Source organism: Natrix helvetica (assembly GCF_964273705.1).
Source record: "Natrix helvetica genome assembly, chromosome: 5".
In the NCBI taxonomy this organism is placed as follows: Eukaryota; Metazoa; Chordata; class Lepidosauria; order Squamata; family Natricidae; genus Natrix; species Natrix helvetica.
This window is the reverse complement of record NC_138551.1, coordinates 10,761,401-10,788,162: the sequence shown is the minus strand read 5'-3', so window position 1 is coordinate 10,788,162 and position 26,762 is coordinate 10,761,401. Positions and strand designations below refer to the sequence as shown.

Genomic DNA, 26,762 nt, shown 5'->3' with positions numbered 1-26,762 from the left:
GTTGTTGCCCTCTAGTCTAGTGGTGGGTTCCGGATCCTGTTGCAACCGGTACAGTTGCAATGGGGCCCAACGTGCACCACATGAATGCGTGCAGTACGCAAATGCTACTTACCTCTTGCGACGCCTCCGCGATGCTCCAGCTGCTGGTGCCATGCGCTCCGTGCGGGTGTGCGGAAGCGCCGAAGAGGTAAGGAGCTCGGGCAGGTGGGCTCTCTGGAGTACCGGAACGGTACCCGCTGCTCCGGGCAGGCACCGGTATGCCTGTACTGGGGCGTACCGCCTGCAACCCACCACTGCTGTAGTCTCATCTAGTGGTCGGAGAGACAAATATGCCCCAAGTATCTTGTCTGAAGCTATCCATTTAACCATCAGCCCACACTCTCAAAAAAGTGCATGCTGGGAAGCCAGACTCCATCTCCTTTAGCATTTAGAGAAGGCAGAAGCACCTGGTCATCCAAGGACAAACCCACGTCCCACACACACAGAACATCGCTGGGGAGATTTAAATTGCTTGTATTTATTAATTGTTATGTTCAGCAGTAACTCAATACTGTCTAGCTTGTATTTGGTTCTCACTCTACGTTTCCCTATTTTCCCCAGTTTCACCCTATCCTGTTCTTTCAATAAAGCACCCAGCTCTATGCACACAGTCTGTTTTATCGGAGGATAGGTGGGCTGAGCTCAGTGGTGGGTTTCAAAATTTTTTAGAGCCTCTTCTGTAGGTGTGGCCTGCTTTGTGGGAGTGGCTTGCCGGCCATGTGACCGGGTGGGAGTGGCTTGCCAGCCATGTGACTGGGAGGGCGTGGCCAACTTGTAAAATGTGGTGAAACTCACTTAACAACACTCTTGCTTAGCAACCAAAATGTTGGCTGAGGAACTCTGGCATTTGAAGCATGCAAGTCTTAAAGCTGTCACGTTACAAGACCCTTGTACCCCTAACCCTTTAGAAAAAAAACCCCCAGGGGTGTTCAAAATTGACAGCTTTAAGACTTGTGGACTTCAACTCCCAAAATTCCAACTCCAGTCATGTTGGCTCAGGAACTCTGGCATTGAAGTGTGCAAGTCTTTAAGCTGTCAAGTTACAAGGCCCTTGCACCCCTAACCCTTTAGAAAAAAATACCCCAGGGGTGTTCAAAGTTGACAGCTTTAAGACTTGTGGACTTCAACTCCCAGAATTCCTCCTCTCGCTCTTCATCTTGATGATGTGCGGACAGACCGGGGGGGGGGGGGGAGCTGGAACCGGTTCTAAACGGCACTGTAGATTTATGGAACCTCTTCTATAGAAGAGGTTGGAACTGGCAGGAACCCACCCCTGGCTGAGCTGCATGTCGAGCTGCACACAGACTAACGTGTAGTAGGGACAGAACAGTCAGATAAGAGGCATAAAGTTAGTGCTGGTATTTCTAGGTATGTTCTTGTCTGGACTCTCAAGGCTGACATCTCTGACATTCTTAATGTTCTATGTTTAGTGCTGAGGCTGAAGCTCATTTGAAAAGCAAGTTTATTGCACATATTTTTCTAGAACAGGAGTCTCCAAATTGTGGACTTCAACTCCTGTCTGGCTGAGGATTTCTGGGAGTTGAAGTCCACAAGTCTTAAAGTTGCCAAGCATGGAGTCCCCTGTGTTAGAATACCACTGTGATGGCAAACATATGGCATGCGTGCCATAGGTGGCACATGGAGCTATTTGTTAGGGCACAGGAGACATTGTCCTGTCAGCTCCAGCGTGCATGCGCACATTGGCCAGCTAACTTGGGGCTTCATTTTCGGCCGTTTTTCGAGGGTGAAAAACAATCCAACGTGCAAACCAGAAGTTCGGGAATGGACTTCTACTTTGCACGTTGGGCCATTCTTCGCCCTACGGAGGGCTTCCGGGTAGGCGGTGGAGGCTGTTTACACCCTCCCCAGGCTCCTAGAAAGCCTCTGGAGCATGGGGAGGATGAAAAACGGGTCCGTCGTGTGCGAAAAGTGGGGGGAGGTGTGCACATAGAATTATGGGTGTGGGCATGCCCGCGCACGACCCTCACGTGCTTCCCCCGCTTTTGGCACCGCGATGGGAAAAAGGTTAGCCATCCCTTGACTACCACATGTTCTCAAAAGGGTATTTCATTTGAGCGTTGCAGGACACAAGTCACAGATTGGCCCCCAGAAAGAGTGATTGGTTCAAAGTCACCCAGAGAGGAGTCCTGCTTAAGCACAGCTTCGACCCTGGATCCTCCTGGTGTAAGTTTTAACGCTAAAGTTTCTGCTGGAAGACAGCAAAAGAGCCACACGTTGTGGTCATAGGAGCACAGGACCTGCAACCAGTTATACATCCAAACCAGTTGCCAAACACCCGAAATGCAATCGTGTGAGTGGAGGGGAAGTGTGGCAATGGTTAAGTATTAGGACAGGTCACAAGTAGGTTTTCTTTTGAAGTCCATTGTAACTTTGAACAGTTGTTAAACAAGTGGTCGTTAAGCAGGAAATGGTAATGATGATATCCGTTCAGTTGTGACCGATCTTGGTGATTCTATGGGGCAGGTTTCTCCATATCTTCTTACCTTACACTACTTCTTTGAGTTGTTCTATGCTCTGGCTGGTGCCAGCTTTGATGGTAGCAGAAAAAATGATTGCTACCAACCTGTAGACTGCACGAGTCAAAAAGAGGGGCGTGAAAATATTTACAGACCCCTCGCATCCTGGACATCAATCATTTCAACTTCTACCCTCAAAATGACACTATAGGACACTGCACACCAGAACAATTAGACACAAAGACAGTGTTTCCCTAAACGCCAGCTCTCTGTTTAACAACTAATTCCCATAACACTGTCAAATAATTTACTAAGACTATATTACTATTCTTCTTTCCTTCCTTACAATATCTATCTCATCCAACCTATGACTATAACCATGTTGCTTGTATCTTTCAATTTATATTGTTTTTATTTGTTTCCTAATACGATTTGATAGCTTATTAGTAACCTTGGCTATCACTAAGTGTTGTATCTTTTTATTCTTGAGGAATGTATTTTATTTTCCTTATGTACACTGAGAGCTTATGCACAAAAGACAAATTCCTTGTGTGTCCAATCACACTTGGCCAATAAAGAATTTTATTCTATTTTGGCAGCCTGGTTTCCTTTTACTGCTAACTCTTCCAAACATACCGTATTTTTCGGAGTATAAGACACACCTTTTTCCCCTCAAAAAAGAGGCTGAAAATCTGGGTGCGTCTTATATACTGAATACAGCATTATTTGCCCCTCAAAACCCTGTCCCCTTCACCAAAATGGCCATGCAGAGCCTGCAGGAGACTTTCAGAGTGCTCCTGGGGGCTGGGGAGGGCGGAAATGAGCAAAGAATGGCCCATTTTTTGCTCAATTTTACCCCCCCCAGCCCCTAGGAGCACTCTATAAGCTTCCTAAGGGCTATCCATGCCCTTTTATTTTTTTACGAAAAACAGACCTTTTTTGCTCATTTTTGCCCCCTCCCTACTTCCCCAGGAGCACTCTGCAAGCTCCCTATAGGCTATTCATGCCTTTTTTTGGGGAAAAAACAGGCCCATTTTTGTGAAAAATAGGCCTTTGGGGGGAGATTTGCAGAGTGCAAAAACATTTTTTTTTAAAAAATTCCTCTTCAAAATCTTGCTGCATCTTATACTCCGGGGCGTCTTATACTCTAAAAAATATGGTAACTGCTTTCTCCAGTGAAAGCAAGAACCACCTCTATCAATAAACATCCCTGAAGCACCCAAACCAGGGGTGAAATCGGGCAGGTTCTGACAGGTTCTAGAGATCTGGTAGTGGAAATTTTGAATAGTTCGGAGAACCGGTAGCGGAAATTTTGAGTAGTTCTGAGAATTGGCAAATGCCTCTGGCTGGCCCCAGAGTGGGGTGGGAATGGAGATTTTGCAGCATCCTTCCCCTGCCACACCCAACAAGCCATGCCCACAGAACCAATAGTAAAAAAAATGAATTTCACCACTGACTCAAAACCAAAACCATCTTGGAAACAACCCTGTAGCCCTGAATTGTGCAAAACGGGTCTTTCTGACACGTCTAGATCTTGCACGAAGGTATACAATACAATGCAATAGCAGAGTTGGAAGGGACCTTGGAGGTCTTCTAGTCCAACCCCCTGCCTAGGCAGGAAACCCTATACTGTTTCAGACAAATGGCTATCCAACATCTTCTTAAAGACTTCCAGTGTTGGAGCATTCACAACTTCTGGAGGCAAGTTGTTCCACTGATTAATTGTTCTAACTGTCAGGAAATTTGTCCTCAGTTCTAAGTTGCTTCTCTCCTTAATTAGTTTCCACCCATTGCTTCTTGTCCTGCCCTCAGGTGCTTTGGAGAATAGTTTGACTCCCTCTTCTTTGTGGCAACCCCGAGATATTGGAACACTGCTATCATGTCTCCCTTAGTCCTTCTTTTCATTAAACTAGACATACCCAGTTCCTGCAATCGTTCTTCATATGTTTTAAGCTCCAGTCCCCTAATCATCTTTGTTGCTCTTCTCTGCACTCTTTCTAGAGTCTCCACATCTTTTCTACATCGTGGCGACCAAAACTGAATGCCGTATTCCACGTGTGGCCTTACCAAGGCATTATAAAGTGGTATTAACACTTCACGTGATCTTGATTCTTTCCCTCTGTTGATGCAGCCTAGAACTGTGTTGGCTTTTTTGGCAGCTGCTGCACACGGCTGGCTCCTATTTAAATGGTTGTCCACTAGAACTCCAAGATCCCTCTCACAGTTACTACTATTGAGCAAAGTACCACCTGTACTGTACCTGTGTCAGAAGGATGTTACCTACATTAGAAAGGTGGCTGTCTTCCTCCAGGTCTGAAGAGTTTGAGAGGTCCTCAGTGCTGGATGGAATGGCTTCGAAGTCCTCAAATGTATCTAGCGAGGGCATCTGTCTGCTCGGCCAACCTTCATTTTAAAAAAAACCAGAACACAGCACTTGGCATTATCTCCTGTTGCGTGTTAGATATCAAATCAAATTTGATTTTTTTAGATAAGATAAAAGGAGTCTTGTAAAAATAATAATAATTAAGAGGCGGAGCCAGCTGTCAGCTCGAAAGATTGACGCCGGAACTAAAAAGAGAAAGGAGAGACAGAATACTATGAGATTTGGAATAGATTCTACCAATGGTTGGATTTGAGGAATGGAACGGAAAAGAACAAGCATGTGCAGATGAAAAGAAGATGTAATATATTAGGTAAATGTAAGCGTTTATAAGGAGTTAGGTATGTGTATATAATTAGTAATTAGTAAGGTACATTGAATACAGAAGATATTTATGTTATACTTTAGTTCTGTATGGCGGAGATAACGCCAGGATGGTTGCACCATGTCCAACTATTTTTAACAATAAAGAATTAAAATAATAATCATCATCATCATCATCATCATCATCATCATCATCATCATCATCATCACTATTGAAGTTGAGCGACTGTGGAAAAAGAAATCGAGTGTTGTCCCAATTGTAATTGGAGCCCTTGGAGCAATACCTAAAGGACTACCTCGCTATTTGAAAATTCTAAATTTACCTGACTTGAACATTCTGACTTTACAAAAAACCACCCTACTTGGAACAACTTATATCCTCCGACTTTACCTTAACAGTTCCTAGGTCCTTGGTTAGGACTCAAGCTGTTGAGCTACCAACCGGCCCCAAAGGCTGTGAATCTCACCAAAAATTAACCACATCATAATAATGGCTATCACTGTTAGATGTTTCATCCATAGCTGTGTAGTTTCAATGGCCAGGTCGCGAGAAAAAAATCACAAAATCTCATGACCTGGCCATCGAAACTACACGGCTATGGATGAAACATCTAACAGTGATAGCCATTGTCATTGGGGCACTTGGTACCATGTCCAAGAATTTTACAAAACACATAAATTGCAGCTTCCTGCAATAACACCAGCAGAACTGCAAAAAACTGCGCTAATTGGAACATCGTATATTTTAAGAAGGTACTTGGTTGATAGCTAGGATGCTGGCAGAAACCTGTATCAAACCATTAGCAACAGTCAATGAAATTTGTGACACACCTTTAAATGTTCAGTTGACTGAGTTTCATACTCAATGAATAAAATACTACTACTAATAATTGTAGTCTCAAATTCAATTCCCCAAATCAATATTGCATGCCTTCGGTTGCTCAGAGATTTCTGGGTTGCTGGATCTTCTATGTGCTGCTCAGCCTTAGTGCCTAAGTCCAGCCATATTCCTGTTTGTTTTTTTCTTCATTTCTTCATGAACAAGATTAGCCCACTTTCTCCTCTGACTCTAGCGGTGTTTAATAATATGCATTTAATTATTAAAGTAATTTAATCCTTTAATGAAATAATTTATATCTCGTATAAGGCTAATTTGTTGCTTTTGTTTAGAAGATTGTTTTTTTTCAAAAGGGCCAGGCCATCAATATTACACAGTTGACTTTCTAAAACATGTCATGTATAATATTTAGGGATTTTTGGAAGAAGAAATGATTTAAACATGGAATTGTGTCCTGTACTGTATTAACTCAGTCCAGGGGTGAAATCCAGCTTGTTCTGACAGCTTCTGGAGAACTGGTAGTGGAAATTTTGAGTAGTTCCGAGAACTGGCAAATACCACCTCTGCCTGGCCCCAGAGTGAGGTGAAAATGGAGATTTTACAGTATCCTTCCCCTGGAGTGGGGTGGGAATGGAGATTTTGCAATATAGTTCTCCTGGAGTGGGGTGGGAATGGAGATTTTGCAGCATCCTTCCCCTGTAGTGGGGAGGGAATGGGGATTTTGCAATATCCTTCCTCCAGGAATGGGGGAATGGAGATTTTGCAGTATCCTTCCCCTGGAGTGGGGAGGGAATGGAGATTTTGCAATATAGTTCTCCTGGAGTGGGGTGGGAATGGAGATTTTGCAGCATCCTTCCCCTGTAGTGGGGAGGGAATGGGGATTTTGCAATATCCTTCCTCCAGGAATGGGGGAATGGAGATTTTGCAGTATCCTTCCCCTGGAGTGGGGTGGGAATGGAGATTTTGCAATATAGTTCTCCTGGAGTGGGGTGGGAATGGAGATTTTGCAGCATCCTTCCCCTGTAGTGGGGAGGGAATGGGGATTTTGCAATATCCTTCCTCCAGGAATGGGGGAATGGAGATTTTGCAGTATCCTTCCCCTGGAGTGGGGAGGGAATGGAGATTTTGCAGTATCCTTCCCCTGGAGTGGGGTGGGAATGGAGATTTTGCAATATCCTTCCTCCAGGAATGGGGGAATGGAGATTTTGCAGCATCCTTCCCCTGGAGTGGGGAGGGAATGGAGATTTTGTGTTATCCTTCCCCTGCCATGCCCACAGAACCAGTAGTAAAATGTTTTGAATTTCACCACTGGCTCAGTTAGGCGATTAAACACACCTGGTGAGCATCACTTTTTTGGAGATTGCTGCATCACAATCAAAACAGGTATTTCTTCTGAAAAGTCATAATCATGACAAAACATAAAGGAATCCCTGTGGGTTTTACTTCAGTAGTGATAGCTGACTTTAGGGGATGGTTCTCATCCCCATTTCTTTAAGCCAGTGAGCCCGCACTGTTCAAAGACATTTCAACAATCATGTGACCAGCGTGTCATCATGCCGCAACATAAAGTGTATGGTGAAACACAGAACACTGTGAGCTTCCCACCGAGTGATACCTATTTATCTACTTGCATTTACGTGCTTTCGAACTGCTAGGTTGGCAGAAGCTGAGGCAAGTGACGGGAGCTCACTCCATCAAGCGGTGGTAGGAGTCGAACCACGGGAGTAGAGACCTGATGTCAGCCTCTGCTTTGCTGCTTGCTTTCAGCTGCCATTGAAACGGGGAGGGGGGGAGATAACATGGTGTTTGGGAGGGGAAGCTTAAGCACAGGAGTGAATGAAGAAGGGAGTGATTTTCTCACCATCTACTGTGCATGCTGCAGATAGTGGAATTGCCGCCAAGGGCAACCGTCCGGCATACCAACCTGATGATGGGTTTTGAAGCTGCAGCCCACATGACACCTGTGGGGTGTGCGGATTGGACTGGGGGATGGGGTTACTAAGGGGAGGGAGTTGGGTCACATATTGATATCTATGATTACGCGCACTTTTGCCTCAGATCTTGCTTTGCTTAGCTGCTATCTACTCATAACCAGTAAAAGTACTCTTAATTCTGAAATATGGAGTTGAGTGGTTTCTTTCTTGGTTACTGATGGAGGCTGCCCTGACACCTTCTCTGGAGTCTTTTAATCATGACAACATGATGAGAATATCAGCAATGCATGAGGTGTGTTCTGAAAGGGATAACCTCTGCTTGACTTTTTTTGGGCTTGGCCAGTTGTTAATATTTGAGTGGGAGACTTCCAGATGGTGCCGGAGACTGTGGGCATCCCTGGGAAGTTGGGAAAAAAGAAGACAACAAAAGACAACAATTTCAGCAGCGTTGCCAAGAAAACTGCACTGTTTCCATGAAATCATCAGGAATCAACTGGATTCAGGAAGCAGCGTAGGTAAGTCAACACTCTGAAGAAATTATTATTTTCAAAATGGGGAGAAAGAAAACAAGAGGATGGACAAATAGAATACAACTGAAGTTGATGGTAGAAAGAAAAAAAGTTTAGGTGGTCAATAGGAAATAAAAAATGATTTTCATGCTTTAATCAATCAAGTCTGCTTCTGGCACAAACCCCAGTCAAGTGTGGAGAGCATGTTTAAGAATCTAGGTCTTGTGTAAAAGAGCTTCAGTCCATTTCATAACCCAGGTAATTTTTCTCCCTACCAGATCTTTTCTCTCTCTCCAAAGATGTTCTCAAGTGCATATGAGCATCTGATCTCAAAAAAGATTACTCTGATTTCTTTTTACCTGTCTGTGAAGCTGATCTGGGTACCATTCTTGCAGAGGAAACGGCATTGGGGTGAGCTTGAGCCAAGAGGGTGCTTTCAAAGGCATCTGGGATAGGAAGCAGAGTTTTCTATAATTTTAAAATTGCTGGTTGGCATCCATCTTAAAGGTGAAATGGTGAGCATGCAAACTTTCCTTTGACAAAGATCAAAGATTGTGTTAAGGAAAACAGGTGTCCCCAGGACCACTTACTCTGTATCGGTGGAGACTGTAGATAGAACATCAAAAAAAAAAAATCAAGATGGCAGCCTCACCTATGTAACTGAAACCTCACTTGTAGGTGTCTTTGCTTTGACAAATTGGAAAGCAAGACCAGTTGCCCTTGGCAGCCACATTCAGTAGGGAGTGGACTGTGCTATTCTTAGAAAAGGTTCTGCCAATTATTTCTAAATCTCCATAGAACATTTTAAAAAGCTGTTCCCAAACTGTGGCAATACATCCTATTAATATCCTAATTCAAAATGAGTTTCTTTAGACATGGAAGAATCGCATTACTAAGAGCCATGGTGGCGCAGTGGTTAGAATGCAGTACTGCAGGCTAATTCTCCAGACTGCTGTCTCACGGCACTTTGGCAGTTCGATTCTGACCGGTTCAAGGTTGACTCAGCCTTCCATTCTTCCGAGGTCGGTAAAATGAGGACCCAGATTGTTGGGGGCAAATAAGCTGACTCTGTAAAACCACTTAGAGAGGTCTGTAAAGCATTGTGAAGGTAGTCCTCAACTTACGAAAGCTCATTTAGTGACCGTTCAAAGTTACAACTGCATTGAAAAAAGTGACATGATCATTTTTCACACGTAGGACCATTGCAACATCCCCATGGTCATGTGATTTACAATCGGATGCTTGACAACTGATTCATATTTGTGACCGCTGCGGTGTCCCGGGGTCATCTGTTCCCCTTCTGACAAGCAGACTCAATGGGGAAACCAGATTCACTTAACAGCTGTGTTATTAATTTAAGAACTATAGTGATTCGCTTAACAAATGTGCTGAGAAATGTCGTAAAATGGTGGAGGGGGGGGGGGCAAAACTCGCTTAACACATTTCTCACTCAGCAACATACATTTTAGGCTCAATTGTGGTCCTACGTTGAGGAGTACCCGTATAAGTCTAAGTGCTATTGCTACTACTACTAAGTTAACAACCGCAGCGATCCACAACAATTGTGGCGAAAAAAGGTCATAAAAAGGAGGCAAAAGTCACTTAACAGCCATCTCGCTTAGCAATAATTGGGTTTAATCGGGGTTGTAAGTTGAGGACTACCTGTAAGTCTATCTCACCTGTGGATGGGATCAGGATAAAGGTGTTATCATGGACACATGGGAGAGCCATCCTATTGTCTGGGAATTGTGCCATGGTTAAGTCGATGGAAAGGCCAGGAATCGCAAAAAATTTAGAGCAGGGGTGTCACATTGTCATCACGTGACGTGACTCCACCCCCCTTCGCTAAACAGGCTGTAGGTGTGGCCAGTGCGTGAAGTGAGTTTTACAGCCTTGTTCTAGAGCAGTGTTTCTCCACCTTGGTCACCTGAAGATGCGTGGCTGAGGAATTCTGGGAGTTGAAGTCCACGCATCTTCAGGTGGGCCAAGGTTGAGAAACACTGCTCTAGAGGGACAGACAGACATCTGACATTTTCATGGAGAACTTGAGCTGTCACCAATAGAACTTTCCTACCACTAGAGGGAGCAGTGATATTAAAACTCTCCTGTGCGGGGAATCATTTTATATCCTCTTCCACATTAAGCGAATGCTACAATTTTGGGATTTAAAAGAAAATGTAAGAACTTAGACGCCAGTGCAATTTGAACGTGGAAAGCACGCAGTCAAAAAGTCACAAGAGGACACCGTTTAGAATCAATCAGTTGAATCTCTATCCACCCAGAATTATTTCCCTTTTATACCTGGTGATAACGCCATCAAAGGACCGCCAACACATTTCGTGTGATTACCGATTAGCAAATTAAACAAGATTGGCATCAACCAAGCACAGCACAGGCAAAAAGATTGACGCTACAGGTAAGCATGCAGTCAAAGACACTAGGAGTTAGCATTCTCAAAGAAAGAAGAAGGCAGAGCTGCATTCATTCAAATATGAGCGATGGAGATGGAGAAGATTAAGAATAGGGAAAAGTAGAATGAATTGAACCGTGAAGAAAAATAGATATTTTTAAGGCTAAGGCTGCCTTTGATCATGTCATTTCAGGGTTTCATGTCAAAACAATAAGAGGCATGGAGACAGGTGAAGAAGAACTGTGATTGATTGCATTTAAAAAACAAACACATTGTTTTAACTAATTGGTTTGTCCAGTTCTGAAGAAATTTTTTCAGGTGAGAAGCGAAGCGTCTTCAAGGAAAAAAAAAAGCGCAGTCGCCTCTTGAAAAAGCACCTTTGAGTGTTCATAGGTAGGTAGGTAGCTAGCTAGCTAGATAGATAGCTAGATAGCTAGCTAGATAAATAGATAGATAGATGATAGATAGATAGATAGATGAATAGATAGATAGCTAGATAGATGATAGCTAGATAGATAAATAGATAGATAGCTAGATAGATAGATGATAGATAGATAGATAGATAGATAGATAGATAGATAGATAGATGATAGATAGATAGATAGATGAATAGATAGATAGATAGATAGATGATAGATAGATAGATAAATAGATAGATAGATGATAGATAGATAGATGAATAGATAGATAGATAGATGATAGATAGATAGATAGATAGATAGCTAGATAGATAGATAGATAGATGATAGATAGATAGATAGATGAATAGATAGATAGATAGATAGATAGATAGATAGATAGATAGATAGATGATAGATAGATAGATAGATGAATAGATAGATAGCTAGATAGATGATAGCTAGATAGATAAATAGATAGATAGCTAGATAGATAGATGATAGATAGATAGCTAGATAGCTAGCTAGATAAATAGATAGATAGATGATAGATAGATAGATAGATGAATAGATAGATAGATAGATAGATGATAGATAGATAGATAAATAGATAGATAGATGATAGATAGATAGATGAATAGATAGATAGATAGATGATAGATAGATAGATAGATAGATAGCTAGATAGATAGATAGATAGATGATAGATAGATAGATAGATGAATAGATAGATAGATAGATAGATAGATAGATAGATAGATGATAGATAGATAGATAAATAGATAGATAGATGATAGATAGATAGATGAATAGATAGATAGATAGATAGATGATAGATAGATAGATAAATAGATAGATAGATGATAGATAGATAGATGAATAGATAGATAGATAGATGATAGCTAGATAGATAAATAGATAGATAGCTAGATAGATAGATGATAGCTAGATAGCTAGATGATAGATAGATAGATAGATAGATAGATAGATAGATAGATGATAGATAGATAGATAAATAGATAGATAGATGATAGATAGATAGATGAATAGATAGATAGATAGATGATAGATAGATAGCTAGATAGCTAGCTAGATAAATAGATAGATAGATGATAGATAGATAGATAGATGAACAGATAGATAGATAGATAGATGATAGCTAGATAGATAAATAGATAGATAGATGATAGATAGATAGATAGATGAATAGATAGATAGATAGATAGATGATAGATAGATAGATAAATAGATAGATAGATGATAGATAGATAGATGAATAGATAGATAGATAGATGATAGATAGATAGATAGATAGATAGCTAGATAGATAGATAGATAGATGATAGATAGATAGATAGATGAATAGATAGATAGATAGATAGATGATAGCTAGATAGATAAATAGATAGATAGCTAGATAGATAGATGATAGCTAGATAGCTAGATGATAGATAGATAGATAGATAGATAGATAGATAGATAGATGATAGATAGATAGATAAATAGATAGATAGATGATAGATAGATAGATGAATAGATAGATAGATAGATGATAGATAGATAGCTAGATAGCTAGCTAGATAAATAGATAGATAGATGATAGATAGATAGATAGATGAACAGATAGATAGATAGATAGATGATAGCTAGATAGATAAATAGATAGATAGCTAGATAGATAGATGATAGCTAGATAGCTAGATGATAGATAGATAGATAGATAGATAGATAGATAGATAGATAGATAGATAGATAGATAGATAGATAGATAGATAGATGATAGATAGCTAGCTAAATAGATATAGATAGATAGATAGATAGATAGATAGATAGATAGATAGATAGATAGATAGATAGATAGATAGATACATCCCTACGACCTATTCGCTCGCACAGAGAGGGACTTCTCCAGGTGCCGTCCACTAGACAATGCCATGGGGCGGCGCCTAGGAGCAGAGCCTTCTCTGTGGCGGGCCCAGCCCTGTGGAATGACCTCCCCCCGGATATTAGGACCACTACAGACCTCCGCTCCTTCCGTGTTAAGCTCAAGACCCACCTTTTTCAAATATCTGGCCTGGCCCAACCATAACTTCGTTACGCTCCTGAGGGGTTTTTAATTTAGCAATTTTATTTAGGGGATTTTAAACTGTGTTTTAACTGTGTTTTTAGCTGTGTTTATTGTCTTTCACTTACAAGTCTACTCTCCTCCATGCACAAATGTAATTGTCCTTGTTTTTTCGTATGTATGTGTGTCCTATGTGTATTTTATCCTTTTGATTGTACGCCGCCCCGAGTCCTTCGGAAGAGGGTTGCGGCTAATCAAATAAAATTTGATTGATTGATTTGAGATAGATAGATGATAGCTAGATAGCTAGATAGATGATAGATAGCTAGATAAATAGATAGATAGATAGATAGATAGATAGATAGATAGATAGATAGATAGATAGATGATAGATAGATAGATAGATGATAGATAGATAGATAGATAGATAGATAGATAGATAGATAGATAGATGATAGATAGATAGATAGATAGATAGATAGATAGATAGATAGATAGATAGATAGATGATAGATAGAAGTTAGATATAGTGATGGACAACCAACAAAGCTCATCTGATTTGAGCGATTCAGAGGATGGTTTGAAATGTTAGTGGGTGATGTGTAAGGACAATCTACAAGTCAAACAGCATGCAGGGATTTGGGAGCTGTACCTTCAAAACCGAAAGGAGTCGGATCGCTTTTGATTTCGTGCCTCTTGACTTTCACTGCAGGAACAAGGGGACCTGTGCGCAGTTTGCAGATAATAAAGATTGGAAATACAGTTAGATGGTGCCAGGCCTGCTCTCTTAGCATGAAGAAAAGGGTTCAGCAGTTGATGGAAGCAGCACAAGGTTGTGAGATCGCCAGCAAACTGCTTCGTTTTTATCAGTTATTTCTGCTTATCCAAAGAACGATAGGATTCCTACCAAGGCAGTTGGGCTCAGACTGATCTCCTCTCTTAATGCTTTAAGAATTATTACATTTCATGCCCGTATATATGAGTTTCTGTTCACACGAAACTTTGCGTGATTCCAGCGCATGAAACTCTGCCTCCATATTCTCTCTGACTGCAGAAAATTTAAATTAAAAATGGATAAGACAACACAGCCTCTAATATTATGTCGACCACGAGAATGCATTTTGTATTGATGGATATTAAATTTCCCCTTCGTTTTTTCCTCTCAGCGATGAAAGTTTGTTCACTTACATCAGGGCTGTCAAACTTGATTTCAATGAAAGTTGAGGCTGACCTTGGAGACCAGGCTGGGGTGGATGTAACCAGGGTGGAAGTGACCAGCTTCTCTCCCTCACTCCTTCCCATTCCCATTTCCCTCCCTCCCCCCCTTCTCCTTCTCTCCTTTTCATTCCCACCTCTTTCCTTCCTTCTAAGGCTGACTGTGTTCCAGCCAGAATGACAGCCATCAAGTTATAGATTAGGACCTGGCCAGCCTGGACCACAGCTGAGGCACCAGGGGCCGATCCTTCACTGTCTCAAGGGCAGGGGTGGGATTCAGCCAGTTCGGACTGGTTGGGGCGAACCAGATGCTAATTTTGCACCTGGTTCACCAAACCAATAGTTGCTAATACTGGCTGGCCCCTCCCACCCCGCCCTTCCCAAGAGTCTCCATGCGACCCATTTTGGATGTCAGGTGAGCGCACAGCCCGGGCAGAGGCTCCGGGAGTGTGAAAAACGGGCCACCCAGAAGTTCCAGAAGTCTGGAATTGGGCCTGTTTCTGGACTCCGGAGCCCAGGGGAGGCTGTTTTTGCTCTCCCGGAGGCTCGAGGAAAGCCTCCGGAGCCTAGCGAGGGTGGAAACACCTCTCCACCGCCGTGATGCAGGAGGCCGAGTAGGCCACACCCACCATGGCCACGCCCACCCAGCCACTGGGCAGAAAACTGGTTGCTAAAACTTTTGAATCCCACCCCTGTTCAAGAGTAGCCCCGTGGGCCACATCCTGGGCCGGATTCGGCCCATGGGCCTTGAATTTGACCCCCCTGACTTACATAATACATTGCATTACCATGTTTCTAATGAGATACAACCTGGGATAATAAAGATGTCCTTGAGTCAAACCCGGCTCTTGGTAACTGCATCCATTTCACACCTGGTAATTACATGCCATTATCTCTCTCAGCAACTCTTCTGAGAAACTTGATGTGTTATTTTTTATTTCCAAGTCTAGCTAACAGCCCTGGGATATATTTTTTTTTGGGGGGGGGACTTTCCCATCCAAGGGTTAACTGGGCTGACCCCACTCTTCCTTCTGTCAGGCCTGGAAGCCGTTTTGTGCATTGGGCCTGCCACAACTTAATGCTGTAGGAAATTGGGAGGGGAGAATATATGGAGCGGGATAGATATAGTCAAAATAACATTCCTTTCTCAGAGAGTCAAGGACGTCTTGCCCTGCACCTGGAGTGGTGTGACTGGGAGGCATCTCCAGTTTGGAACAGTACCTGATTGGACCACGTGATGGACACATGGGTGCTGGGCAGGGACTTGAACTTTCTTTTGGGTGGGGAAAAGCCACGTTTGATTCACAACCACAATGATACACTGAACAATTGAGACAGAACATAATAACAGAGTCGGAAGGGACCTTGGAGGTCTTCTAGCCTAACCCCCTGCTCAGGCAGGCAACCCTATACGACTCACTTAATAACTATGGCAAAAAAAAAAGACTGTAAAATCAGATGCAGCTCACTTTAGAACTGCCATGCTTAGCAACGAAAATAACACAGCTGTTTCATGTGGTAGTCTGCTCTGCCGCGTGGATCAGCGAAGAAGATAAAGGTAGGAAAATAGAGCGGGCAGGCGGGTGGGCCCATCTGATCATTGGGGTGAACCAGTTCGCTCCCAGCTGATAGTCAAAGCTACCGGTTCACCCGAGCCTGTCCCAACTGGTAGAATCCCACCCCTGAACATCCATTTAGGCCCTTTTTTTCACCAAAAGTGCATGCATGGAAGGCTGTGTGCTCACATTTGCACACACGTTCACACTTGCAAACCGGTAGGGAAGGGAAGGGTATACCCTGACCTAATGGGTTAGTTAGTGTGTCCATACCAGTGGTGGGTTTCAAAAATTTTTAGAACCTCTTCTGTAGGTGTGGCCTGCTTTGTGGGAGCGGCTTCCTGGCCATGTGACCGGGTGGGAGTGGCTTTCCGGCAATGTGACCGGGTGGGAGTGGCTTGCCAGCCATGTGACTGGGTGGGAGTGGCTTTCCGGCCATGTGACCAGGTGGGAGTGGCTTGCCAGCCTTGTGATTGGGTGGGAGTGGCTTTCCGGCCATGTGACCGTGTGGGAGTGGCTTGCCAGCCTTGTGACTGGGTGGGAGTGGCTTTCCGGCCATGTGACCGGGTGGGAGTGGCTTGCCAGCCTTGTGACCGGGTGGGAGTGGCTTTCCGGCTATGTGACCGGGTGGGAGTGGCTTTCCGGCAATGTGACCGGGTGGGAGTGGCTTGCCAGCCTTGTGACTGGGTGGGAGTGGCTTTCCGGCCATGTGACTGGGTGGGAGTGGCTTTCCGGCCATGTGACCGGATGGGAGTGGCTTGCCAGCCATGTGACTGGGTGGGCATGGCCAACTTGTAAAATGTGGTGAAACTCACTTAACAACGCTGTTGCTTAGCATCCAAAATGTTGCCTCAGAAACTCTTGCATTTGAAGCACGCAAGTCTTAAAGCTGTCAAATTACAAGACCCTTGCACCCCTAACCCTTTAGGGAAAATAAACCCCAGGGGTGTTCAAACTTGACAGCTTTAAGACTTGTGGACTTCAACTCCCAGAATTCCTCCTCTCGCTCTTCATCTTGATGATGTGCGGACGGGCGGGGGGAGGGAGCTGGAACCGGTTCTAAACGGCACTGTAGATCTGTGGAACCTCTTCTATAGAAGAGGTTAGAACTGGCAGGAACCCACCCCTGGTCCATACCTTTGGTTAGAGAAGATGTGTTAGTTGTGGTGTTGATGGAGGAAGCTAAGGAAAAGCGACGGGGAACGTCTCTCTCTTTAGACCCTGGATCTGGGAGAGCAGAGAGATGCAGGTTAAGGGTGAGGTAGAAACATGCAAAAAATGAATAAATAAATTGAACGGCAATTCTGCCCAGCCTCGGTACCCTTCAGAGGATGTGGGCTTGCAAATAGAATTTTCATCATCCTTGATTCATAACATTTTATAGAATCTACCCGGATTGCTATGATGCCAAATCACTAACAAAGACACATTTTATTGCTAAATTGATGGCCGGGAGGACTTATAAAATGTGCTCAGCAGAATAACTAAACCTTAGCTGCAAAATGCCAGAGGCTCACCAAGAGGCAACTGTGAGATCCTTAAATGTGGAAATACTTGCTGCCATCTAGTGGTTAGATTGATCTTTACAGCCCAGATGTGGTAATGTTTCCAGAAGATAATTGATAAAAAAAATCTAGCAAACACATGCTTGGTTCTCAGGCCCCCAATTAGTTTATAAGTGGCGGAGGGCTTAATTCATCATGCAAATCCGAATTCATGGGTTGGTTAATGTGTTTTTAAATTATAACCAAGTTAAATGTGTTATCTGAATGCAGACTATCTTGTGTGTCTCCTCCTATTAGCACTTTCTGCTAATGAATCCTAATTGTCAGAATTTATTATAATCCATTTTGTCCAATCCAAATTAGAGTGTTAACCACACTTAATTTCAGTCTTTGCTCCAATTAAGAATTTCACCTTTCTACGGTTACCCTCCCTCAATGTTCTTGCTACTTTCACTTCTTCATCTTTAATATTTATTCTCTGTCGATTCGTCTCAAAACAAAAATAGCCAGTTCTTTGAAGAAGAAAGATGTCCACAAGACAGGCATATCCTGAAAGGACTGTATTTGGAAGGTTGTGCTCTATTTGGAAGGCAGTATATGGCTAGTGTAGGAATTAAGAGCTGTCTCCTTTAAAAAACTACCTCCTGGGAAATGTAGGCATAGACTGCCTTATGAGAAATGTAGTTCCATGACATATAATCGCATCTGTGTTTCTGATTGGCCACTGAGGCATTCTGCCTGCATGTAGAGATTATAGCCGGTCATTTTAAATGCCTTTGTGAACCAGAGAAGTAATGTTTGTGTCTCCGCTCAGCATGGGAGCGAAATCATGATCTTTTTACTGTTCTGCCTGGAGCGTTGTAGGCTTGCTTGAGTGTTGTAGGCTTCATCGGGGAATGCAGTTAACTCCACACTTAAGAATCTCATTCAGATCAAGTTTATTCAGGCATTCTTAACACTGAACCAGTGGTGGGTTTCAAATTATTTTAGAACCTATTCTGTAGGTGTGGCCTGTTTTGTGGGAGTGGCTTGGTGGTCATGTGACCGGGTGGGAATGGCTTGGTGATCATGTGACCGGGTGGGAGTATCTTGGCAGTTATGTGACCGAGTGGGAGTGGCTTGGCAGTTATGTGACGCACTCTTCCAGCCCCTCTGCCTCTTCCCTCTTCCTGGATTCACTCAGACGTTTTTAAAACTCACAGCCTGTGCACAGCACGCACTCTTCTAGCAGCCCCTCTGCCTCTTCCCTCTTCCCCAACATCCTCCCCACCCCACCCCAGCCACTCACCAGATTTCTGGTTCTTCTTCTGAGAACCTTTCGGCAGCATGGTGAGGATGGGTGGGGTGAGTGAAAGAGCGAATGAGGGGAGGGAGCATTCCGGTACGGGGCCTCCTGACCAACGGGTACGGGAAGGCACACTAAATTTCACCATCCAGTACGGCCGTACCGGTCCATACCGGTTGAAACCCACCCCTGCACTGAACTGTAAATTTTGCTATTAAGAATGCCTGATAATAAACTTGATCTGAATGAGATTCCTAAGCGTGGAGTTAACTGCATGCCCCGAGCAAGCCTAAACACTCGAGGCAGAACAAAGGTTTATTTCCTAACAGCTCTTGCAGTAATTCTATACCTCCTATCACTGTTACTTTACGCTTTGAATGATCTCCCTTTTGCTTCTGGAAAGTTTCCGCGATATCCTCTTCTTGGTAAGTTGGACATTAGCAGACACCAATAACATGGGTGTTTTTATTAATTCCTCTACCGATTTTAATCCAGATGTTCTCTTCAATAACATCAAATTGTAGATTTCTTAAGAAATTGTGAGCCCTTTGAAGATATAGCCAGTTCTCCTTCCTTTCTATTATTTCTAATTTTTTGGGGGGAGGGGGCTGTATTCTTCAATTGCTCCGTTCTAATCCTAGGAGTCCTCTCATCATGTCCTGCTTGTAACTCCTACCGGTTTGTCATTTTGTACTAGGGGTTCAAAATCATCTTAATCCCAGTATATGGACATAGCCAGCAGTGAACAGATGTGAGACTTTGCAATAGTGGAGAATATCTGTAGGGCAGGGGTGTCCAAACTTGGGAACTTTAAGACTTGTGGACTTCAACTCCCAGAATTCCCCAGCCAGCATGGCTGGCTGGGGAATTCTGGGAGTTGAAGTCCACAAGTCTTAAAGTTCCCAAATTTGGACACCCCTGCTGTAGGGTGTAGGATGAGAATGCAGGTTTGTTCTCTGAGCTTGTGGGTTGGTTTCTGAAAATTTTGTTGCCAGACCAGGTAACATCTTCAGTGGAGTTTAGGAGGGCTAAACTTTGCTGGACCCCTACATTCCACTGAAGATGTTACCTAGCCTGGTAATGAAACGTTCGGAAACCACTCCACAAGCCTGGAGAACAAAATTCCCCCTCAGGTGTGAGACTTCCTGACTCTTTGATGTTACATATGGAGATGTGACTTACAACAGTAGTCACTGTCAGGCCTGGAAGCCATCTTTTGCCTTGGGCCTTCAGGCCTGCCACATTGGGAAAATGGGAGGGGGGGATGATATGGAGCACGGGAGATATATAGTCAAAATAACATTCCTTTCTCAGAGAGTCAAGGACGTCTTGCCCTGCATCTGGAGTGCCGTGACTGGTAGGTATCTCCAGTTTTGGATGGTGCCTGATTGGACCATGTGATGGACCTTTGGGTGCTGGGCAGGGACTTGGACTTTCGTTTGGGTGGGGAGAACCTGGAAGCTTTCAGATTCAGGTTTTCCCAGATGTACCAATATGACATCTCTAATAAAATGGGACTTTGAGGAACTTCAAACCTCGAAGTCTTCTTTCATTGGGGGTGTTACTGTGAACCCTGACATTAGCCCGAATCTGACAGTCGCCATCCTTTCTAGCTTGGCAGACTGGTGAGGGGGGCAGAAGGGACATTCTGTGTGTTTCCGCTATTCACGTAAGTGGAACTTCGAGCATGAGCGCCTGCCATAGTAGTGGGCCAGAGCCCACGAGTTGGGGACCCCTGACTTACAAAACTTTACAATTCAAGAAGACACAACAACACAGTCTACAAACGGAGCAGAAGACATCAGTTTCCCTTGGTTGCCTTATACTGAACAGAAAATATCGTTCACCATCTCAGTTGGTCTGTCTGTCAAACCAGATTTCATTGAGGGTCGCATCAGGGTTGTGTTTGACATGGGAGGGGGAGTGGCCAGGGTGGGCTGACTCAATATCACTCGCGCGGTGATGGAGTGCCCACAATTTCTGAAGGCAAGCGGTTCCACTGGTTAATTTTAAACTAGAAATTCTTTTTTAATTTAGTTTTCTCAAAAATCTAGAATCTAGTTTTCTAAAAAATCTAGAGTTTAGTTTTCTAAAAATATAGAATCTAGTTTTCTAAAAAATCTACAATCTACTTTTCTTAAGTTTCTTCTTCATTCCCCGCTTGGGATGGGCATAGCTTGTCCGTGGCTTACCTGCACACATGGAGGGGCAACACCCCCTGTTCACTCCATGCATGTTACCAGCCTTCTGTGAAAGGCACGGATGCACAAGCAGCACAAACAGAAGTCATGGCTGTCGGAAAGAAAACTTTTCTGCAGTGCGTGAGGGATGGGGAGGGGGCATGAGACAAATCAGATCAGGTGGGAATGAAGCCGCAGCAGCGATGGCGGATAGTGAAGGTGGAATGGAGACGGATGCGGAGGCGTTTACCTTTGGGTAGAGCTCTGCGGTTGGAAAGCCCTTGTAATGTAAACCGCTTTCTAGCAAGAGCTGACCGCTCAAGGTTAAGGCTGGTGGAAGAATCGGCTAGGAGAGAAAGGCAGAGGGAGGAGAGAAGGAAGGCAAGAAGGGGTTAATCTGGCAGTTTAGGAAGACAGGCCAAGGTTCGAGCTTGAGGAAGGGACCGAGAATGGCGGGGCAGTTTGAGCCCATGGCTGCTGGAGCAGGGGACCAGGAAGGAACAGGGACTGAGCCAAACGGTGGAGCAGGAAAACAGGAATCGAACCGGCTGAGCCAAACTGGGACTATCATGCACAGGAAAATGGGTTTTAGTAGCTGGGTTTTGTTAGATTGGGTAATGGATAGGCACACACAGGCTTAACGGTAACAACAGCTCTTCATTAAGTACAACAAGTGAGAACAATCCAGCCAAGGTTGAGTCTGACAGCAGCCCTTTTATAGGGAGCTGTCAGACCCTTCGACCAATAGGATTAAACCTCTGTTCCCGCCGGAACAGAGGACCTTGGTGGAAACCACTGTAGTTAGAACAAGTATCTAACAGGTTTCATTAGTGAACAAAATGGAAATGGGGAGGGGGGGAAGGATTTGCAATCCTGAAAGGACAACTCAGCGCAAAGTAATTAAAGAAAGCATGGATGGCTGTGCACATATGCGCGCTCACATTTGCGAAACGGTAGGGAAGGTAAGTCAATACCACCCCTGATTCATTTGCTATGTTTGAGAATAACTTTCCAGCTTAAGAAAACAAACGTGGCACACTGAAACAACAACACCTCTCTTGAAAATAACGATATGCTCTTCAAGGTAAAAGTTTCCCCTGTCCAGTTGTGTCTGCCTCTAGAGGGCAGTGCTCACCTCTGTTTCCTAGCCAAGGCAGCCAGCATTGTCGGAAGATGCTTCCATGGTCATGGGGCCAGCAGCATTGGTAACATGCCAAAGGTGCACAGAAGCTGTTACCTTCCCACCAAAGTGGTACCTATGTCAACTCTGAAGCTGGCCTGACTGAGGCCATTTTTGAGGCTCCAGAGTTGCCACAATGGAGATAAGGGCTGCGAAGGGGAGAATAGAGATGGTTGGGGTTTTGTAGCCAAAACAAAATAGTTTCCCCTGAGAACCAAGGACGTTCCCACAAGGTGGCGGAAGAGAGGAGGAGTGAAGTTTCCAAGCAGCTACAGACAGCACCTTGATTGGATCATATGACTCATTGTTTGGGAAGGTGGGGAAACTTTTAATTAGGTAAAAAACTGTGGGAACCTTTAGAGTCGGTTTTCACCAGTCTGTGAAATGATATATACAATAAAACTGTTCTTTAAGGAATCTACCTGCCTCGGAGTTCTGGTTGCTGTGGGTATATTACTTGGAGCCCTGACAACCTATTTATCTACTTGCGTTTACATGCTTTCAAACTGCTAGGTTGGTAGGAACTGGGCAAGAATGGAAGATCACACAATACTTGGATTCAAACTGCCAACCTTCTGATCAACAAGCATCTTAACCACTAGGGCACCGCACCCCCTATGAAATGTTATTAAGAATTGCTTAAAAATAACAAATACAAAGCGTTTTGTTGAATATAGTGTTGGTCTCGTAGAAAAAGTACACGCTTCAGTTAGCAGCTGTGCTAATGCTAGTAGAAAAATAACAAACTACTAAGGTAAACAAGTTTCAATAAATGCCTCCTTTGAGTTGAGCTCAGACCCTGAGGATGACTTCTTCCAGCTTTCTTGGAAGTTTTCTATTAATTTTATCTCCTGAGATACTTTTTTTTGACTTTTTACTCCAGTCTATAACCTTCCCTAGTGGTCTCAATAAACTTTCATAAATCCTCCAAGTTTGCCCAACTGGGAAACAAGCAATATTTAACCCAATAATTTCAGGATTTGCATGCACAACAACTCGTGTAAGCCTCACAGTATCTTGGACAAGAGCTAGATCAGTGATGGCGAACGTTTTCGGCACCAAGTGCCAAAAAGGGAGCATGCACGCTTGTTTGGGACGCAACCCGGAAGAAGAGCTATTGGGTTGACATGGCTCTGTGTGCCACTTTCGGCACGCGTGCCATAGGTTCGCCATCACGAGGCTAGATTAATTTGCAATCCAGAATCAAAGGGAGAGATTTGAACTTTGAGCATTGTAACAATAGGTTTCGGGGGGGGGGGGATTAAACACGTTTGGATTTTAATTCATTATATTAAAATATTAAATACCTCACTTTTTAAAGTCTGTGACTAAGTGTAGGAGGTGAAATTGAGATGAAAGAAAATTAAGGCAATTAGGGTTTGCTGCTGTGTTTGTCTGTTGATTTAACTCTATTGACTCCTACTCCAGGTCAGAAATAGGAAGGAAGGAAGGAAGGAAGGAAGGAAGGAAGGAAGGAAGGAAGGAAGGAAGGAGGGAGGGAGGGAGGGAGGGAGGGAAGGAAGGAAGGAAGGAAGGAAAGGAAGGAAGGAAGGAGAAAATGGTTTTCCTTTTAAAATATAAGATATAAGCTTTATATCTACCCTGTTTCCCTGAAAATGACCTCTCCAATCGGGCTTTTGACTGCATGTGGTAAAATAAGCCCTCCCTGAAAATATTGCAACACAGCAGCAGCCATGAGGTGACCACGCTTGCTGCCTCCTGCACCTCAATAATAATAAGACCTCCCTGAAAATAAGGCCAAGTGCTTATTTGGGGGGGGGGGTGTCAAAAGAAAATAAGACCCTATCTTATTTTCAGGAAAACACGGTTAAAAAAAACTTGCTTTGGCTTGTTGATGTCAAACAACAAGGTTAGCCCTGCCAAATCAACTTAGCTCTTCTGTCTTTATCATACAATTAAGACAAGAATTTCTGAAGCATGGAGGGAATTCAACATGGTCACTTAGGCAACTCATCCCAGGCTGGCTATTATTCTCATGCACCTAGTAATCATCATTCTAAATAAAGCCCTAACAATCTTGTTTATCCTCATTCACGCCTGGAAACTGGGTCAGTCCAGTACAAATTATTTGTTTCTTGCTTCTGACGTATTTTACCAAGGACAGTTGCAATCGTGCCATAAAAGCCTTCCTAAAGAATCCGAGATTCCAAAACATGTGAAATGAATAAATTTAACTTTGTTCAGCTTCAGACTGTTCCTCCAAAGGTCTGGCTCTTCCTTACTTCAGAGTAGACTCAGAGGGAAAAGTGTATGCAATTGATTCCTCTGCTAACTTTGATAGTCTTTTTTTAAAAAATCCCCAATTCTATTCACTCTCTAGGTTCTATCATTTAGGTTCAAGTTTCTAAGTTCTATCATATCTCAGGACTTAAAATAAGCACCTAACATCAAAAGTGTCATCAAAAAAGCACGACAAAGAAAGTTCTTTTTGCACCAGCTCGAGAAGCTCAAACTGCCCAAGAAGCTGCTGATTCTGTTCTACAGAGGAATTACGGAGTCTCTCCTCTGCACCTCCATAACTGTCTGGTTTGGCTCTGCAACCCAACAAAACAGACCCAGACTTCAACAGATAATTAGAACTGCAGAAAAAAAGAAATGGTACCAACCCAATCACACTTGGCCAATAAAGAATTCTATTCTATTCTATTTTAACTTTGTCCCCCTCTCAACTGGAATGTGGTCCTTGAAACGTCTACTGGAACTAAGAGATGTAAGATTTTCTGTCCTTTTATAAAGCATTATGAAATAAATATATCCTTGTCTGGATGGCTTATTTGGCTGGAATTATACAGGAGCTGAAAGATGCATTGGGTATGGGGAAGAAGGGCAAAAACGTTTGTGCACTGGATTTTAGGAAATATACATCCCTCATTTTTATTGCTGAAATGTGGGCAGGCATGCCTTAGATTGAGGAGACCTGAGATTAAACCATTGTAGAATTTCTTCTCGGCCAGCAGGGGGTGCACAAGAGATGCCGGGATGTTATTGCCCATTCAACTCCTGGTGATTCTTATAGGCCAGGTCTCTCCCTGTCTTCCCATCTTTTCTCCAATGAATTCTCCCGCATGATATGGTCAAAGTAAGTGAGATTCAATGTTGTGATTTTGCCTTCTAGTGACAAGAGCATGATAGAGCCAACAATTTCACTGTAGCAATCCCTATTTTGATAGGCTAATTGTCCAAGTGCTTCTGTTCCCATGACCCCTTTCTTCTAGCTTGTCAAGCTTCCTTAAAAAGCAAGAAGCAGGGTCTTGGTCCTGGCAAAACCCCTTTTATTTACACGACTGTGAATTCCCTTCATTCACAGTCCACAAGATTTAGCAAACAGCCTTTCAGAGGAATCTTTATCAACACGAACCTTATCTCGTTTGGAGAGCTGCCAAATAACTAGTATCCAAACACAGGCATTTGGCACAGAGTCTCTTATAATCACAAAGAGAACTTTCCACTCTTGAAATGACCAAATGAATGAATTGTTTCCTGCAAAAGCCCACTCTCCGTTCGCTCCTCTTTTGTTTCCTATGGGAGGTGCTAATCATCTCCAAAATGTGGCTTTCCTCCCAAGTCGACCCTGCTTTTTTAGTTGTTCTTGTCTTCTGGCAGCTCTGCGCATGCACACACTGGGAACAGGCTCCAGCTGTTCCTCTGCCTTGCTGCTGTCTAGCTCCCTCTCTGCCTCCGACGCAGAGCCTTTGTCTGAGCTTCCCTCAGTACCCAGGACTGGGCCATGTTCCTCCCCAACCTCCTCACTGTCTGACTCTGTTGCCAGCTCTGCTGGCCGCCGGTGGGCTACAACATAGCTTTTCGGTCAGAGGGTCTTGTACACGGCCTACCTCTTTTCTGCCTGGTGCTGGAGCTCATGTTCCGGTTGTTTGACGTTTCCAAGCTTGAGAGTTCAGATTTATTTTCGCACAAACTCAGGGATTTTCTGCCGTACCTTGTGGAGTCAAAAGAGATGTAACAAACATGGTTAGGTGACGGCTAACATGTTGAAAGGGATCTGTTGCACCAAGCAGAGCATCTCAGCATGTTCTTACAGGGACACTTGTTTTAAAAATATACCACTTTATAATGCCTTGGTAAGTTGGAATACTGCCACTTTATAATGCCTTGGTAAGTTGGAATGAACTTGGAATACTGATTTCAGTTTTGGTCACCACAGTGTAAAAAAGATGTGGAGACTCTAGAAAGAGTGCAGAGAAGAGCAACAAAGATGATTAGGGGACTGGAGGCTAAAACATATGAAGAACAACCGTTGCAGGAACTGGGTATGTCTAGCTTAATGAAAAGAAGGACTAGGGGAGACATGATAGAAAAATACTGATCAACAGTTGAAACACTCGTGTGTGTTTCCCAAAATAATAAAAGTGGCAGAAATAGGAAACAGATTCCCTGTTATCACAGCATCAGCAGACGTAGACAGAACTTGCAACATGCAACTGGCTG

The 26,762-nt window shown here is 43.5% G+C and overlaps 1 protein-coding gene across 6 annotated transcripts in view; it reads right to left on the bottom strand.

Moving 5' to 3' along the window:
* Positions 1-26,762, bottom strand: part of MCF2L2 (MCF.2 cell line derived transforming sequence-like 2) — a 251,079-nt gene that overhangs the window by 4,882 nt on the left and 219,435 nt on the right. For 5 of the 6 annotated variants that reach the window (XM_081955551.1, XM_081955550.1, XM_081955548.1 and 2 more), the window contains exons 26-30: positions 26,150-26,253; positions 17,283-17,372; positions 14,027-14,098; positions 8,861-8,947; positions 4,801-4,919 (exon numbers count right to left, since the gene is read on the bottom strand). In XM_081955551.1, the coding sequence (XP_081811677.1) occupies positions 4,801-4,919; positions 8,861-8,947; positions 14,027-14,098; positions 17,283-17,372; positions 26,150-26,253 (472 nt within the window). The remainder of the gene's footprint in view (positions 1-4,800; positions 4,920-8,860; positions 8,948-14,026; positions 14,099-17,282; positions 17,373-26,149; positions 26,254-26,762) is intronic. The other variant, XM_081955552.1, reaches the window with a different exon arrangement.